The sequence below is a fragment of the Cydia splendana genome, chromosome 26, assembly GCF_910591565.1.
Source record: "Cydia splendana chromosome 26, ilCydSple1.2, whole genome shotgun sequence".
Classification (NCBI taxonomy): domain Eukaryota; kingdom Metazoa; phylum Arthropoda; class Insecta; order Lepidoptera; family Tortricidae; genus Cydia; species Cydia splendana.
In genome coordinates, this window is record NC_085985.1 from 764039 (window position 1) to 781959 (window position 17921).

The window sequence follows — 17921 nt, forward strand, 5'->3', positions numbered from 1 at the left end:
TTTTCACAAACCTTTCATCACACCGGCAGTGCATAAGCGTGTTGACACGCCAGTTGAAAAGTCCGTATTTCTTCTCCATGCCCCCGATCCAGAACGGGCAGCGGAGATCGTGGACCCGACAGCATCGGTCGGTGCGTGTGTAGCCCCCCAACTGGGAGTACCGCGTCGCCGAATATCCCTTGCCACACCACTTTGTCCCTGGCACTCTCAGTAACTCCATGGCGTCACGTTTTTTTCTGTCAATTTTTCTACTTTTGAGCCGTGTTTATTTACAGTTTGCAAATGCCTCAAAATGCCATTTTCGTAACGGTTTTGTATTTTTTTGTTAAGGGCCCTACACATTTGATAGCCACCCTACACTAGCGTTTTTTGGGCGTAAGTGTCTAGTCAGCGCTATGGAAAATGGCGTTGTTGCGCAGTTGCGTCAATGTTGCGTCGAGCAGCAGCCATAGAGTTGAATAGAGCTAACGCTCGAGAGACGCTAGTGTAGGGCCACCTAATGCTTGAATTATATTCAAAAATGAGGACGCGATGATTAGAGTTACAAAAACCGTTACAAGTTAGAGTTAAAGTTACAAAAATCGACAATGTCGGGGAACAAGCTGCGAAATCAAGTCGCGGAAATGTTTAGGGCCATTTACTCTGTTTATTACGGCCCTTCGCATATAAACAAAGACAAAACCGAACTTAAAACGGCATTCTAAGGACTCTTGACCATCCGCCTGTAATGACCTGTTCCGTAAACGTTTCGTAACGACAGACCACCAACGTGTTTTTATGATTTAAAATAATAATCGTAAAAGAGATCGTTTAGAATCTAACGCCACAAACTTAAATATGCCGACGGAGAAATGTTAATCGCGTAATAACTATGTTTTGAGTAACGAAGATAGGTTATTGTTGATAGTAAAGTTAATTTTGTACACTCATCTGATCCAGAGTGCTATAAAGTTAAAGGAATATATATTTCGGAGTGAGTACTATGTCCAAAAAGTGTGAGAGAGTACTATGTCCAAAGAGAAGTCATACTAAAGGATCGGATCTCGTTTTGATTAAGAGAGCAATGATGATGTTAGACAATAATGCCAACATTGCCAACATTACAATAAGTCAATATACGGTTAGTGTCCGACCGAAATCAGATTTTGCCAAAACCAGGACCGAATGTTCAGTTTTGCTTTTATTTCGGCCGAAACCGAACCTTCGGCGGACACATAATTTTTATGCCGAATCCTGCTGAAAACGAATGGCAATACTGTTACTAGTGCGACTGAGACACAGTCCTCTGGTTTGATTCTCTTTTTCGGATCGTTTTCTTTAGTTTCCTATAACCTGTCTTGCTCTGTGATAAGGGTCAATATTGATTATCAAAAATTAACAGTATCCGGGTTTTAATCTATGGCTATAAAGTTGCCAACGCTGTGAATGATCTATCGATCACGTTAGTTTATGGTTTTATAGATCAGTAAAGTGTTGATGCGTAAAACTGAACGCATCTTGCACAGATCGTCTGATTGGACAGAAATAACTTGTGCAAACACAATTATTGTTTATGTCTATTTTAATGTTCTCATTGCCTTTTGATATATATTTTGGCCCAGGACTGTCTCATTTCAAACAGACTGAGAGAATCATAATGTCTTTGTCTTACTAGCATCCAAAAGAAAGTGATGAGTATAGTTTTCCTGGCTCTTAACTGACTAGTTGTGTTAGCCAGACTATACTTGCGTTTGAGAAGTTATATTACATAAAATTGTGGCGATTCTGGTGATTTTAGTTTAAAAAAATATTTTGCGTGTCTATGATTAAAATTCAAACGAGTTTATTCAAACCTTGGAAAATAATTAGAATCTTATATCAGAAAGTGTTTTCATTAATTGTTTTTGATTTAATACTTTCCGCAATGCATATTTTGAGTGTAAACAGTTTCCTTTATTAAATTCGCTTTTGAAATATTTATATTTATAGCTGGTCAAGCAGATCTTGTCAGTAGAAAAAGGCGGCAAATTTGAAAAATGTAGGCGCGAAGGGATATCGTCCCATAAAAATTTGAATTTCGCGCCTTTTTTTACTGACAAGATTTGCTTGACCAGCTATAATAATACATTTTGTAATTTTATGTAACCAAACCATATCGCCGCAAGCACTGCTCAACCTGTTTAAGCCTGGTTTAAGCATCTACGACTCTCAGTGAAGACATAAAATCCTATGATATAGAGCCCTAATTAAGATCCTCGTGATACCTCTAACGACTTCTCGGAATGTAATCGGTGTTAATAAAAAATACCATCCTTAATGCCCTACAAAACATTAAATAGTTCCGAGATCAAGTTATTGACAAAACAATCTATAGAACACAATGTTAATTTTCTATTTACAAATGTTTGTGTAATTTACAACAAAACCACCACCAGAAAACCAAGATCCCCACTCAAAACCTTACAACTGTCAAAGTTCCAAAAACGGTCTCGTAAAACGTGACCTAAAGCTGCTCAAACGTAATTAAAAAAAAAACAAACCTTCTATCGCACGCGCAGTTTGAAATCGTGAATGGCCTAAAGTTGAAATAGCCGAATCTTCGTCTGAACGGGCCTATGTTGAGCCTGCAGTTGTCGTGGGCCCTACAGCACGTATCTTCTTTCCTATTCATGCCGAGTTCGCTGTACTTCTCTGCGAGGTCGCCGGCGCCGCACCATTTCGTTCCGGGTACTATGAAATTCTCTTTCAAAGACCTCCGTGACCTGTTCGTTAGTCTATGGTTAGTGTTAAAAAAATTAAGTGACAGTTTCGGCGGGAAACAGTTAACTGACTTTTTTAAAACTATATTATGGCCTGGCTGCGAGTATTGTAAGCCAAGCTAACTGACATTTTATTACGTATTTTATAGTGAGAAGAAAGAGATTGATCCCAAAGTTTGTAATTTATATTAAAATATATAAAATTATAGTAAAGTATAAGGATGATGATTTGATGATATTAAACAATTATGATTCAAGTTTGTTAGAAGAAAAATAGAAAATTAACAGGTGAAGAAGATACATGACATTAAAGATGTTTATTAAACTATCAAATTAAGTTTTTTATATGTTAGATACGCGACATTCGAAACTATTTAAGTTAATCACTAAAATAAAAATATTATATATTAGTTCAGTGTTTTAGTAAGTATATACTTACTTATGTTACATTTATACACTTTGTTGGGTGTAGAATTTTACAGATTAGGTACTAACGCGATTTTTATTTCACATTGTAAAATATGTGTAAGTTTATCATAGATCCAGTCCATAAAGATGACTTGGTCAGCTTTGTTGTCTGTCTTATTTATTTCTATTAATTATATTTGTTATTTGACTTCTTTATTAGGTATAATCTGTAAGGCTAGGTAGGCAGATGTCATAAAACACCCTACTACATACATTATGTAGATTTTCAAAACTTTCAACCTGTTGAAATACCATAGGAATCATATAAGTTTACTTAAATCTGTATCAATTACTTGTATCCATATTTATTTTATTAATCTATTATGCTACGTATTTTTTCGTTGGAAATACGTTAATACGAGTGGAATAGTACGAGTGGTTTTTGTTTTTATTTCCCGCCTTCCATATTGATAATAACGGCTAACGGCATACGACAGTCAAGATCCCTTAACTTTTAAGACATAATATATAAGTATATATGTAGCGAATACATACAACGAAGCAGTGGTGTGGCGATCTCCAGAAGTGACGGAAACGTGGAATAGGTCATTGCATTGATGGTCATGATAATCGTGATATTCGTGAACATAGTAATGTGGCGTAGCACGGAACGTTCCGTTCTTTTTTTATTTAGGCGTTTAAACAGACACTTTAGCTCGCTCCACACTCGTGCGCGAATCGCGGCGCGAAGCCGCGAACGCGAGTGTGAAGTCGATTTCTCAGATCAGCGAAATGGACTTGGCACACTCGCGTTCGCTCGGCTTAATAGTGGTAACACACTATCATACCGCACCGCGACCTTGATGCGTCGTACCCACAAGTGAGAGCGAGGAAGAGATATCTGTTTCACGCTCTCACTTATTGGTGCGACGCACCAAGGCCGCGGTGAGGTGCGATAGTGTGTTACGGCCTTAAGACTGCCCAGAGTGCAGGCGGCCTGTTTTAAAGCCGTAATACATTACCGCACCGCACCGTGGCTTTAGTGCGATGCTTGTGTTACGGAATTTATATTTGTGTGTGTGTTTATTTATGTGTATATAACGAAACAGTCCTCGCTACGCCACAGAAATCCTTGTTTCAATGTCCCCGATACTGAAATGACAATTCGACTGCCCTAATCTGTCATTGACCGAGCGAAAGCGAAGATCTCCGTTTCAGCTTGAGTAAAAATTATTTCGTATGTCCGAATGTTCTCTACATGGTGCATTTCTCAACCGATTCTCGTGAAAGGTTTGATAACCATATAGAATTTATTTGTCTTTCCAGTTTTTGGAATTTTTTGATAATGGCGGAGCCATGGGGATTCGCCAGTTCTACAGCTCACAGAGCCACTAATTTTAATACATATTATTTATTTTAATACATAATACAAAACTGTTACTATAACAGGATGTACTGCGGGCGCAGCATGGTTCCATTTTTATCGTCTGTCACTATGCCCGTCACTTTCGCACTTATATACTTGTTAGAACGTGACAGGCATGGTGACAAGCGATAAAATGCGACCGTGCTTCCGCCGCTGGATAGAATTGGCCAATTGAACTCTTGTTTCAGTATCTAGGATATAAAACTCGGATATAAAAAGTAAAGTAGAGTTAGAGCAAGAAAAATCTGCAACGATTTTGATAGCATACGCAGTGCAAGTGTTATTTATACGTCATAATTTCATAGAAGTTTGCCATGTGCTATCGAAATCGTTGCAGACTTTTCTTGGTCTAACTCTAGAAGTAGAAGCAGACAGAAATATTGTAGAGTTTCGCGAATTGTGAGCATCTACTTATGACATACATCATTGTAAAGAAAATTTGGTACCTACGGTCTAATTCACAAATATTGATCAGTATTTTAGAGGCATGTAAATATATTTTCGGAACGTTGGCTGGTAAATGTTTATAAACTCGACTGTAGGTATATCTACAATAAATTATCAATAAATATATGCTCAAAATTTGCGGATCTTTTTGCGAAAACACCCTTAACGGATACATGGCGATTGAGAAGAGTAGGTAAAGCACTTGGACTGTAGAAGTGCCACCATAAACGTTAAATGTATACACAGATATGACATTTATTGTGGCATTGCCACACATTTCTATAAGTTTGTATCTTTAGGTACCTATTTAAATAGAAGTAAACAAACAATTTATACATTTTCGGGTAGTTATAACATTTATTGGTTAACCGACCATTTTCAAAACCGCCTGGATCAGTCACTGAACGACCTGACTTTAACCTACATTATTTGATCGTATAATGTTTTCATCTACCCTCAACTGGCTTAAGGAGCCATTTGAGGGTAGATTTTGTTTACTTTTATTGAAATACCTAAAGATACAGACTATAGTCCCTTGCCAAGTTGATATAGACAGCTTAGACGGGCTCTAGACGCCATGTGGTACGATTTTGAATTACAATAGATATGCAAAAACATTTCTCGTGTCAACCGCCATATTTAAAGCCACATACAACAGACAGTTACTCAACACAAGCTTTTTATTCAATAGGGTCTATCATAAGGCATTGTATATTCACAACTTTGGATAGCTAGTAGGTTAGGTCCTGTTGATACACCCAAAATTAAGGAGTATGCAGCCTAATTTTCAACTTGAACCCTTAAAACAGGTATGTACCTACTAAATCATTACTTATATGCAGAAAAGCTGTTTAACCCTTTTCCAGGCATAGTGCACCTAACGACCACATACGCGCCAATAGAATTTCAACTTCAGGAGTCCGGTATAAGGTTCATATTCGATTTGACTTGCGGGAAAAGTGACTTGTCATTAAATGAATCATTAAAGCTGCATTACTTTTAATATATTTGATTTTTTTGGGAAAATCTTGTAGTTTGGTGCGGCCTGGAAAAGGGTTAAATATTGTACACCTTATGATAGACCCACAAAACACAAAAAATAACATAAAATTTACCTAGCGAGCGTCGCATCTGAAACTTTATTCTTATTGGCCATCATAAATTTCAGCTCCTCATGCCTTTCCAAGCATTCCATTTTCAACTTGTCAAAATCCAACCAACTAGCAACATCTATCGGCAGAGTCTCTCCGTTTCTCAAAATACGGAGCGTCACATTGCTAAAATGGCGGTAATATTTCTCATCTTCATTTGTTATTTCATTTTGGGTTAATTTAATACTTTGTTCCTCTAATGCGAGTTTTAGTTCTTTCCGTAATGTCTTGAGGAAGTTTCTAGAATATTTTGTTTGGGTTATGTACTCGCAGTCCTGGATGGCGCCATTTGGTGTGTAGATGACCTGCACAAGATGGCGGCCGTCGGTCAGCTGACGCAGTCGCAAGCCGCTCCTGTGGAAGATAGAGTCTCGATAAATAATTATGTCACTAATATTCATATGTTTCATGTTATTTCAGAATGTAGATTTAAAATGATAAGTAAACGTGTCACAATGACGTGTAAAAATGTTTCAAAAACAAGAGGGAGCTTGTGCTTTCCCAAAAGATTGTAGATTGTAGAGCTGTATATTGTATAACTAGCTCTCTTGGGGTACTTATCAGGTCCTCGTGTAGTAGCTCAAGGAGAGAGTAAATAAAAAGGGTCCCTACTAGTACAGCTACAAGTCGAAAGATTTTTTTTATGACCCATTTTGTTGTCGATTTTCATATTGATTGTCACTGTGACAAGGTACGAAATGGGCCATAAAAATCATAAATTAATATTTCGACCGTACGGACCGTACCTATAGCTATAGGTAGATAACAAATAGTTTAGTATTTCATGACTTCATGAGTAACTATCGCGGTAACAGACAATATCAAATAATTTAGTAATTCTTCAAACCTTCAAACCAGTCTTTAACGAAAGAAAAAAAACCGGGCAAGTGCGAGTCGGACTCGCGCATGAAGGGTTTCGTACCATAATGCAAAAAAAAAACGAAAAAAAAGCAAAAAAAAAACGGTCACCCATCCAAGTACTGACCACTCCCGACGTTGCTTAACTTTGGTCAAAAATGTATGGGAGCCCCATTTAAATCTTTATTTTATTCTGTTTTTAGTATTTGTTGTTATAGCGGCAACAGAAATACATCATCTGTGAAAATTTCAACTGTCTAGCTATCACGGTTCGTGAGATACAGCCTGGTGACAGACGGACGGACGGACGGACGGACAGCGAAGTCTTAGTAATAGGGTCCCGTTTTACCCTTTGGGTACGGAACCCTAAAAACGACATCAAAATAAAAATCGGTCCCAATACACCTCATTAATTTATCAACAAAATTGTTCACATTGCAGCCAAAACTTAAGTGACGATCTGTAGGGGTGCGAACGCGAACTCGCGAAATGCACCCTCCGGATTACTTAACTTGGGATGGTAAGTACAACAATGAAACAAGAATATGTATATTTATTTAACATATTATATCACTTCTGTGGACAAAACCAAGTCACAGTCGAAGTCGGAGAACATCTAGGATAATAAGTTTTATTTTATATTAAATTTTTACCTAATGCATTACCCCATCCGCGACTCGGTCGGCGGTCCATTGGGAGAGGTCTCAACTTGGGCCCCAACTTGGACTCCCCTGCTAACACTTGCTGTATTATTGTTTATTAATAAACAATATCGAGTGACATTTGATGTTAATTCATCTATTAGGTTTTTCTGTTAGTTGATATGGGTGTAGTTAAGATTCAATGACTAATAATATTTTTAGGTGTATATGGTAACACTAAATGCGATAGATGTGACGTCCCACGGGTAAAGGTACCTTATGGCGGTTGGCGCTTACGCTATTATTAACGTCGCTCCAATATTATTGCGGCGCTATGCGACGTAAGCGCCAGCCGCCATAACGTGGAACGTCACATATTATATAAAGATGGTCAAGCAAATATTGTCAGTAGAAAAAGGCGCGAAATTCAACTTATGACACGATATTCCTTCGCGCCTACATTTTCAAATTTGCCGCCTTTTTCTACTGACCAGATCTGCTTGACCAAGTTTATTTATTATATATTTTTCCACACATAAAACTTTAATGTTGTTTTGCGACTTAGGTTAGTATACCTACAAAATTTACATAACGCAAAAAAAAACCGGGGATAACTTTTTCTTTTATAAAATATTTCTAATAATATGATTTAAACGCTGAAACTAAGTTATGATAGGTTTTTATTTGAACAAAAAATGTCATCACCTACCTACTGATTTTATTTTGTTAGGTAGGTACTAAAATCGTATATGTTCGTGGAATTTGAATCACACAAACCCACCGCCTAAAAACCGCTCCCATACAATGTAAATTACGCTCTCATTTTAAAACGACACTGAAAGAACATTAATTAATGACATGAACATTCGAGTTACATATACTTACATATCTGGTAAACTGGTTTTCATACTATTAGAAATATTAGAACAAATTAAATTATTTTCAGAAAATAAGAAAGATGAAAGTAGAAACACTACTATATAAATTATAAACTGAAATAAATGGGGGGCGCCATAAGCCTTCAGTAATAAGTGCATATACTTGGAAAAATTCGACCTATGCCGCTGTGGCCCGGTGGCCGAATGGCACAGGCACCTGCCGCGACGCTGGTTCGATTCCAGCCTGGGGCACTGGAGGCCTTGGTCACTTTTCTTAGTACATAAGTATATGACATTTATTCCAGTTCATATTTTCTCGGAAACTTTCTTATTGGTCTTGCTACTTCAGTCAACTTCAGTACTTTTTGTACCGAGACTGACTGAAATAGCAAGACACGTTCGTACGTTTCCGTGAAAATACGATGGAAAATAGTTATGCACTATGTACATATGTAACTAAGCTGAACCACAACCTAGTATCATTACATGTCACCCCACCACTAAACGTCAAAGTGCAACCGAGAGTCCCTCAGGGACGTATTCTAGGCCCCTCGATGTATCTCATAATCTAATTACTCCCCCTACTGTCGAGATGATTTGATGATTATTTTACTACCATTATATCTTTCATCAAAGTATCAATATTAATATTGCAATTTAGCGTAATGGGTCGTACAGATTTAGATTTTAATTTGTCTTTTCTATCGAATAGTTAAGGATTAGGAAGTGATTATACTGATTATATAGTTTTATTCACAGTTTAATCGATGGGTTACAGATGTAATGTAGTAGTTCATAATTGTTTTCCATCGTATTTTCTCGGAAACGTTCGTATTTGTCATGCTACTTCAGTCAACGTCATTACTTTTTCTACCGAGATTGGCTGAAATAGCAATAAGACACGTTCGTACGTTTCCGTGAAAATACGATGGAAAATAATTATGCACTACATCTGGTCAGAAATGTGACCACATTGAAACCACACCGCGATTTGAATTGTATTATTGTAACTGACCCGCACAAAAGGCCTTAACTATGATATCGATACATTCTGCACCCACTTCATCCTACCAATCTTCACCCTCGCCAAATTGAATAAAAATAAACATACAAATGTAACAGTGATTAAATGCAAAAGAAAATACATCAAATGCACTGGGGTTACCACCCTCATTGCTATAAATATGCATAAAAAAAGAAATTTAACGCCTATGGCGCTTACAACATTTTTAAACCATCTTCAATATGAATGTGATGCTTTATGTCGTAACCGCCAATAGTATTAGGGTCCTTTTTAAAGGGTCGACACATGTGCGGACCATTTAACAGATTCGACACATTTGTCGGTGCGAGCTGTCATTCGAAATGTCAATTGATGCGCTTTCTAATTGGTAGCAATGGCCAATGGTATTTGTAACGAATACATTGGTGTTAAGAAATTGTTGATCTTTGAGATTTAATTTCAAACATATACTTATATTTTGGCTACATATTTCTACCGGTAGTGTAGAACTATGTTAAAGCTCTGGTTTCCTAAGATAGCGGTGCCGTCATATAGCGGCCGTCTCCATACAAAATAATACGACATCCATATTTGGCCGTATTATTTTGTATGGAGACGGCCGCTGTATGACGGCACCGCTATCCTAGGAAAAGAGAGCTTTAGCACAGTGTTTTCAGTTCAAAGAAGTATTGAATCCGATGTACTCGGATATGCTTGGGAAACTTAACGACAGAGGGCGTGAAAACCAATTTTATAAGTCTTTCAAATCTTGTATAATCTGTGATGCCGCATCCATCTTTTTCGTTATGCGCAATTAACAAAAGAAAATAAATAACATAATAATTTAGTTTTACTTATTGCTTGCCTGTTAAAATATTTTTGGTTCATATATCTAATAATAAAATATTCATTGAATGTTTTTTCTTTAAATTAGTCCATTTTAAAATCATAATTTGCACAAATTTTAAGATACAATTTAGATAAATATGAAAGGAACGGAACGTTATTGACAGACCCGCCATAACGTTTTTATTTCAATATTTTACTTTCTTGTTATCCTCGATGCTTGAAAGTGCTCTGAAACGATTCTCTTGTGATTTTATACGACTGCGCTTGCCCTGGACTCTGATAAATCTGTTTTTATGTGAATATACCTGGTGTGCTCAACGGACTCTGATTTGCTGCTTGGATTGGTTATTTGCGACAATGGTTCGAAACAGTGCGATGTGTTGTGTACCTAATTGCGGTAAAACGCGTAAGTATTCATATGAATATTTTTCATTTTCAAGTGTGGGGCAATAATATTTAACCCTGAAATATAAATATGGAACTATGACCCCAGTAAGGCCTACTTCATGTGCAATATAACTTGGCGTTTTCGAATATAACTTTGACAAAATTGTCATGATTTATTAGCACTGCATGGTATTTTATTGACATGTAATAATACTTAGATTATATTTCTTTAATACATATAACACTATCAGTATATACGCAGTCTGGGTATTTTTCCAAATAAGTGTTATAAGTTATATAGAGTAGAGGTATTTTCCTATTAAGGACCGGGTCCTTCGAAGGCTTTTCTTTAGCATTGTTAAAGAACAGAATATCAACACTAGGTTTTTATCATTTCTTACCTTGACTTAAGTGCAGTTTCATATGTGATATTTTTTTAACTTATTTAAGTTAATATAGGTATTCATTGAACATCTAAAGATCATTCTGATAGTGTACCTACCTACTTAAGTCTGTACTAGTGTTACTGTAATTATACATATACATTTCTTTTTTTTTTCAGGATTAGATAATGTGATTCTTCACAAATTTCCCTGCCCAATTAATGAGGCTGATCGGTTTCGTACTTGGATTTACTCTGTTGGTGGAGATGTGTTACCTTTGGATAACCAATTTATTCATAAGTACCGAAAAGTGTGTCATATTCACTTTGAGGAAAAATTTATTACTCGAAGCGGAAGACTCAGCGCTATTGCAGTTCCAACACTGCATTTAAAAGGTAAGATACACAATTTTAGCCGCATTGCACACTTGTACGATTTAATTGTTGTGACATTTAGGGTTCATATTACATTGGACATATCATAGTGTTAATATTAGCCCCCAATGACAAAAAAGGTCTGTCATAAGTTCAATGTGTATGTGTATGTAGTAGTTAGTTATCTCTGTGTATGTAGTTGTATGTCTGCCTGCGGCAATGTATGTAGCACTCGAACGGGTGAACTAATTTGAGTGCAGGTTTTTTATCAAAAGCCTTGTTTATTGGAATCTTCACTTACATTACAGATCACTTACTATTCTAAAATATGGCTTAAGTTTCATGTACTACCTATTATTTTAAGGTGTTTTAGAAAAAAAGACCCGTTGCCCTCTAACTTAACTTTTGGTCTTTCATTGTTATGACTTATGACAACACTTTTTAAGAATAAATATTTCTGTAATAAATTTGTTAAATTTTCAGGAATGGCTACGCAAACCGCATCGGTGCAAATTGCAAGCAATTTCCAACAACCATTGCAAGATGATCATGGACCCCGAGCCCCACTGATCAACATCACGAATCAGTACAATGCGGGTGGTGATGACACTTCTCGGCCCTCAACTTCAGGTCAGTTTGAATACCTATTAATTTTCTTACAATAATATGTGACGTCCCACGGATAAAGGTACCTTATGGTGGTTGGCGCTTACGCTATTAGGGTTCCGTACCCAAAGGGTAAAACGGGACCCTATTACTAAGACTTCGCTGTCCGTCCGTCCGTCCGTCCGTCCGTCCGTCCGTCCGTCCGTCCGTCCGTCTGTCACCAGGCTGTATCTCACGAACCGTGATAGCTAGACAGTTGAAATTTTCACAGATGATGTATTTCTGTTGCCGCTATAACAACAAATACTAAAAACAGAATAAAATAAAGATTTAAATGGGGCTCCCATACAACAAACGTGATTTTTGACCAAAGTTAAGCAACGTCGGGAGTGGTCAGTACTTGGATGGGTGACCGTTTTTTTTTGCTTTTTTTTTTGTTTTTTTTTTTTTGCATTATGGTACGGAACCCTTCGTGCGCGAGTCCGACTCGCACTTGCCAGGTTTTTTATTAACGCCGCCCCAATATTATTGCGGCGCTATGCGACGTAACCGCCAGCCGCCATAAGGTACCTTTTGCCGTGGAACGTCACATATATCAATTTTTAGGGTTCCGTACCTCCAAAGGAAAAATACGGAACCCTTATAGGATCACTCGTGCGTCTATCTGTCCGTCTGTCACAGCCCATTTTCTCTAAAAGTAGTGGACCAATAGGGAGTATGTACTGCAATGTTCTGCCGCCAGAGTGCAGCACTAATTTGTTTAGTAAATCATAAAGTAACTTATACATACTAGGCCTTAAACAGTTGTTTGACAAGTTTTCACTATGACATTGATGCACCAAGGCGGTTTGTTTACAGGTGGCATACCGCGAAACGCGAAAATCGTAATTTCTTTATCTGCCTCTCTATCGATCGAATAAGCAAGAGTGATAGAGAGGCAGAAACCGAACTTTCGATTGTCGTGTTTCGATTTCGATTGTAGGCCCAGTACCGTCTTTACCATAAGGGCACACGGGGCCCGTGTCCAGGTCCCCCATTCTCAGGGGGCCCCGAAAGACAGACAGTAACAGTATATTTGACTACCCCATAATAAATAGAAGGTCATAGTAGAAAAATGTTAGTTCAATTTTGCTTTCTTTACTTTCCAAAAGGGCTCCAAATTATTATGTGCCTAAGGGCCCCAGCATAGATTAAGACGGCCCTGGGTAGGCCTTGTGATTGACCTAGTGACGCATGATGTGTCATTGATAATGTCAATGAGATTTGTTTACTGTATGTGCTAGTGGTGCCACAAATGAGGACTACGTTTGTATGAAAAGGCGATTTCACACGGTTCCTCCGCTTTCGTCTTAACTTTACAAAAAAACAAATATTCTTTAGGTATTAAATTGGTTAAATATATGATTTTCAGGAATGGCTACGCAAACGGTATCGCTGAAAATTGCAAGTATTATACAAGAACCATTGCAAGATGATCATGTACCCCGAGCCCCATTGACCAACATCACAAATGCGGCTGCTCACGACGCTTCTCGGCCCTCAACTTCAGGTCAGTTTGATAATAAACCTGTAAAGTTTCTTACAAATAATATATGCATTTTATTATACTACGTCGGACCGTGGGTGTCAAACAAGCATACGGCCCGCCCGATTGTAAGCAGTCTCCGTAGCCTATGGGCGCCTGCAACTCCAGCGATGTTACATGTGCGTTGCCGACCTTAACACCATAGATAGAGTAATATGTATAAGTAAAGATTATATCAGTACTGCTAGTCGACAATAAATGTCGCGGCGAACAAATACTCTAATGCTCAACAATTTTCAGCTAATATTATGACCGCATTACTCGAAACTCTATTTTCAACTCCTTCTGCTTCTAATATTAGTTGTAAATTGTTTTAGCAGTACATTTTTTCGTCAGTAGCGACACTCGTGCCATCTGGTGTCAAATAGCGGTAGTGATAGTTCCACTACTATGACGTTACATGTCGACTGTGAAATAAAGCGCGTTTTTGTTAGAAAATTGATGTATGGAGTTACCACACTTTCTTTATTTATATTACCCTATGCTTAACCCTCAGCACTTTTTCGCTTACCATAAAGACGAAATTTGCTTGTATCTTTATACGAATAACCTGACACAGCGTCCTTATGGCAAGTGGCAATGTGGTACCTTTTGATTGAGAACGTCACACCTTATGAATAAGTGCTAAGACTGCTAAGTATTTCTTCCTATACTTCTAAGTATTTAATTATATTATAAAATTTATTTCAGATCATAAGCCACCCTACACGACTTATATTATAAAATTTATTTCAGATCATAAGCCACCCTACACGCCACAATTTTGCTCTGAAGCTAGTAGTTTGGCCAAACATATAAAAAAACTTACCGAGACGAAGGACAAATATGCCGTCAGACTAAAAAAAGCTATGTCTCTCTCAACCAACACAGCTTTTCAGAAAGCCATCGGTAAATTTACCACAATGGCTTTGCTATTTGTCATGATGCAATTTAGAGAGATAAATAAAAAGAAAATGGGAAGGAGATTCACAAAACAAGAAAAAATAATGGCATTATCTCTTTATAAGCAAGGACCTAAGGCGTATAGATGGCTGAGGCACATTTTTGTACTACCATCGCCTCTCACATTATCAAGGATGATATCCGCTGCAGCCTTAAAAGCCGGTATAAACGATAACATTTTCGAAAATCTTAAAAAAAAGGCCAGAAAAATGTCGATATCTGAAAGGCTGTGTATTTTATTATTCGACGAGATGGCAATTAAACCTCATTTTGAGTACAATTCAAAAAAAGACATGATCGTCGGATTTGTTGACAACGGAAAAAGGAGGGTCAAAAAAATCGCTGACCACGTGCTAGTATTTATGATAAGAGGCATCACAAAAAATTATAAACAGCCTATTAGTTACAGCTTTTGTTGTGGAGCCACCGAGAAACACGAATTAGCGCAGGCCATAAAGGACCACATAAGAAAATTAAAATCCAGTGGATTTCACGTGATCGCAACTGTCTGTGACCAAGGCTCATCAAATATGAGTGCCATCAATGCACTCATTGCAGAAACGAAACATGAAAATAAAAATTCGACAGGTTACGTGTTTGACGTGGATGGTGATGAAGTAATACCTCTGTATGACCCTCCTCACCTTATAAAAAATATAAGGAACAATTTAATCACAAAAGATTTGACTTGTTCCATTGATAACGAAAAAAAAACTGCCAAGTGGGAACACATCGTTAAATTATACGAGGAAAATCCAGCTTATAAAGGCATAAGGTTAATGCCCAAGTTAACAGAACTGCATGTAGATCCAAAGAAAATGCCAAAAATGAAAGTCAAATATGCAACACAATTACTTAGCAGTTCAGTCGCTGTCAATATGGGATATTTAGCAGGTAAATATGAACAATATTCAATTTATTTATCACATCACAGCTACACTAGGTAACACTATTTTTTATTCAGTTCCTACGCATCAAACTGCGAACGGTATTTTGACCAGATCCCGTTAATTAACTGACAATTCGTAAGCTTTAGTGCAAGATGACGTAAGGGCTAAGGTTAAGCGTTGCTGACAATCCACCTACGCTGTCACGATTTAGCACTGCAGCTTATATTAAGAAAATGAGAAATCTTTTATATGCTCCCGATATCACACATTGCATCCTATTAAAATTTGTTCTTAGACGTACACTTTTCAAGAATATTATTTTCCAGTTAAACTTTTCTTACTTAGGTATGCTACATCTCGATAGTCGATACTTCATCTTTATTTTACGTTATTTTTTAACGCTGACACTATAAGTCTTATCACTATTTTTCAGAGAAAGGAATACTAGATCCGTCAAGCAAAGAAACAGCCGACGTTATTCTTTTTTTTGACGAATTATTCGACTCTGTCAACGGAGGATTCATGAATGAAAAGAAAAGACCTGGCAAAGACTTACTGGGTCCACTCACACCCAAATCAAGCCATCAGAGTGTTTGGACGAAAAGTAAAGAGGTTTTAAAAACAATGACATTTGTAACACCCCAAGGACGCAGAAAAAGTCATGTTTCGACCGTGCCTAACTGGCTACGCACCTTAGAAAATTTGGAATATTTAAAAAATCTGCTGTTTCAAAAGCATGAGATAAAGTCCATATGGTTACGTCACTTTAACCAGGATCCACTTGAAAACTTTTTTGGCTGTGTGAGGAGCCATGGTGCAAGAAGCAACAACCCGACGTGTGTACATTTTGAGGTTGCCTTCGCGGCATTGTTAATCAACAATTTAAATTCGTTGCATTCTCCAGGATATAATTGTGAGAAAGACCAGGGACGTGGATTTAAGTCTTTAAGTAAGATCTTTTTTGACAAACCTGCACTTTATCGCGCTCCGGAGAAAAATGACATTAATTTTGATCATGTCAGTGACCATGTCTTGGTGGGAATAAATAATAAGAAAGCTAACGTAAAAATTTTGGCTCAAATTGAGTATGTTACAGGATATATATTAAGGAAAACTAAAATTATATTCAAAGATTGTAAGACATGCAACGGCTGCCTTTACGATTGTAACAAAAGCAGCCGATACATAAAATTAAAAGAATTTAACAAAGGAAAATCATATTTATCATATCCTTCAGATGCTTTAGCTGAATGTTTCTCTAATATTCAAGATGTGGTCACGAACATATTAAAAACGGACTGTGACATGGTCAATATAAAACAATATTTAGAAGATGCTGTAAACACAGTAGTAAATTTTAATTGTTTACAATGTGCTAACCATAAAAGTGCCCTTACCAACAAAATCATAGACTTATCTTGTAGGTTTTTCCTACATAACTGGTGTAAAGACACAAATAAAATATTAAAAGGAACGCGATCCGACTTCGATACAGAAGACAGAATGCGAGAAATGACGAGGAACTATTATTTAAAACGAAGGAAATGCTCCAATCGATGAACAGTGAGCTAAATAAGTTTTTCCATAAGAGTGTAGTCTAAATTGATAGAAGTTTTTACTTATTTCTATACTTTTAATAGATAGCTTGTCTTAAAAGCGATGATTATGAATGAATATTGTCAATTAGCATTGATTTTGTAATGTAAAAATAAAACTGTAATCACATTTATTGTTTTTCAATTACTGGTCTGGGCAAACTGAACGAGGTCACATCATTGTGTGATCTTCGTTAGCGGTTTTCTGGCGAGGACTACAATGAAGGTTCACACTTGATGTGATCTGGTTCCGTTTGCACGGACTCAGAACGCAAACGTCAAACCTTAGCTATTTAAAAAGCCCGCCACTGCTTGTATAGCTGTATTAATAGGTATGGATATATACACATTTGAAAAGTTGCAGTGAACTATCAATAGATGGCGCTGCATTCGAAAACCTTGACTGATAACTCTATACCCTAATATTCAATATACTCTATGAGCTTTAGTATACTCGTATTTTTTATACATACCTAGTAAGATAAATTTACCCACATAATAGATAAATCAATGAGTAAAATGAAAAAAAAAATTGTCTAAAATATTTTTTTCACCTCAGCAGCTCGAACAAGGGTACTTTGCTTCTTAAAAACAGTGAGCAAAATGCGATTTTGCTCACTGAGTCATTTTGTCTCACTCAGTGAGCAAAATGATGCGATTTTGCTCACTGAGTGAGACAAAATGACATTCAAGTGACCTTTATAGTCAAATGTCATTTCAACTTGCGGGGTCTAATACAAGTTCGATATACTTGGGTTCT

At 37.1% G+C, this 17921-nt stretch overlaps 1 protein-coding gene across 3 annotated transcripts in view; it reads right to left on the reverse strand.

Moving 5' to 3' along the window:
* The window catches only part of LOC134803314 (uncharacterized), an 81342-nt gene that overhangs the window by 17611 nt on the left and 45810 nt on the right, over positions 1–17921 (reverse strand). Inside the window, exons 3-5 of one of the 3 annotated variants that reach the window (XM_063776096.1) lie at positions 6135–6524; positions 2520–2741; positions 12–236 (exon numbers count right to left, since the gene is read on the reverse strand). In XM_063776096.1, coding sequence (XP_063632166.1) covers positions 12–236; positions 2520–2741; positions 6135–6524 — 837 coding nt within the window. The remainder of the gene's footprint in view (positions 1–11; positions 237–2519; positions 2742–6134; positions 6525–17921) is intronic. The other 2 variants (XM_063776097.1, XM_063776098.1) reach the window with 2 other exon arrangements.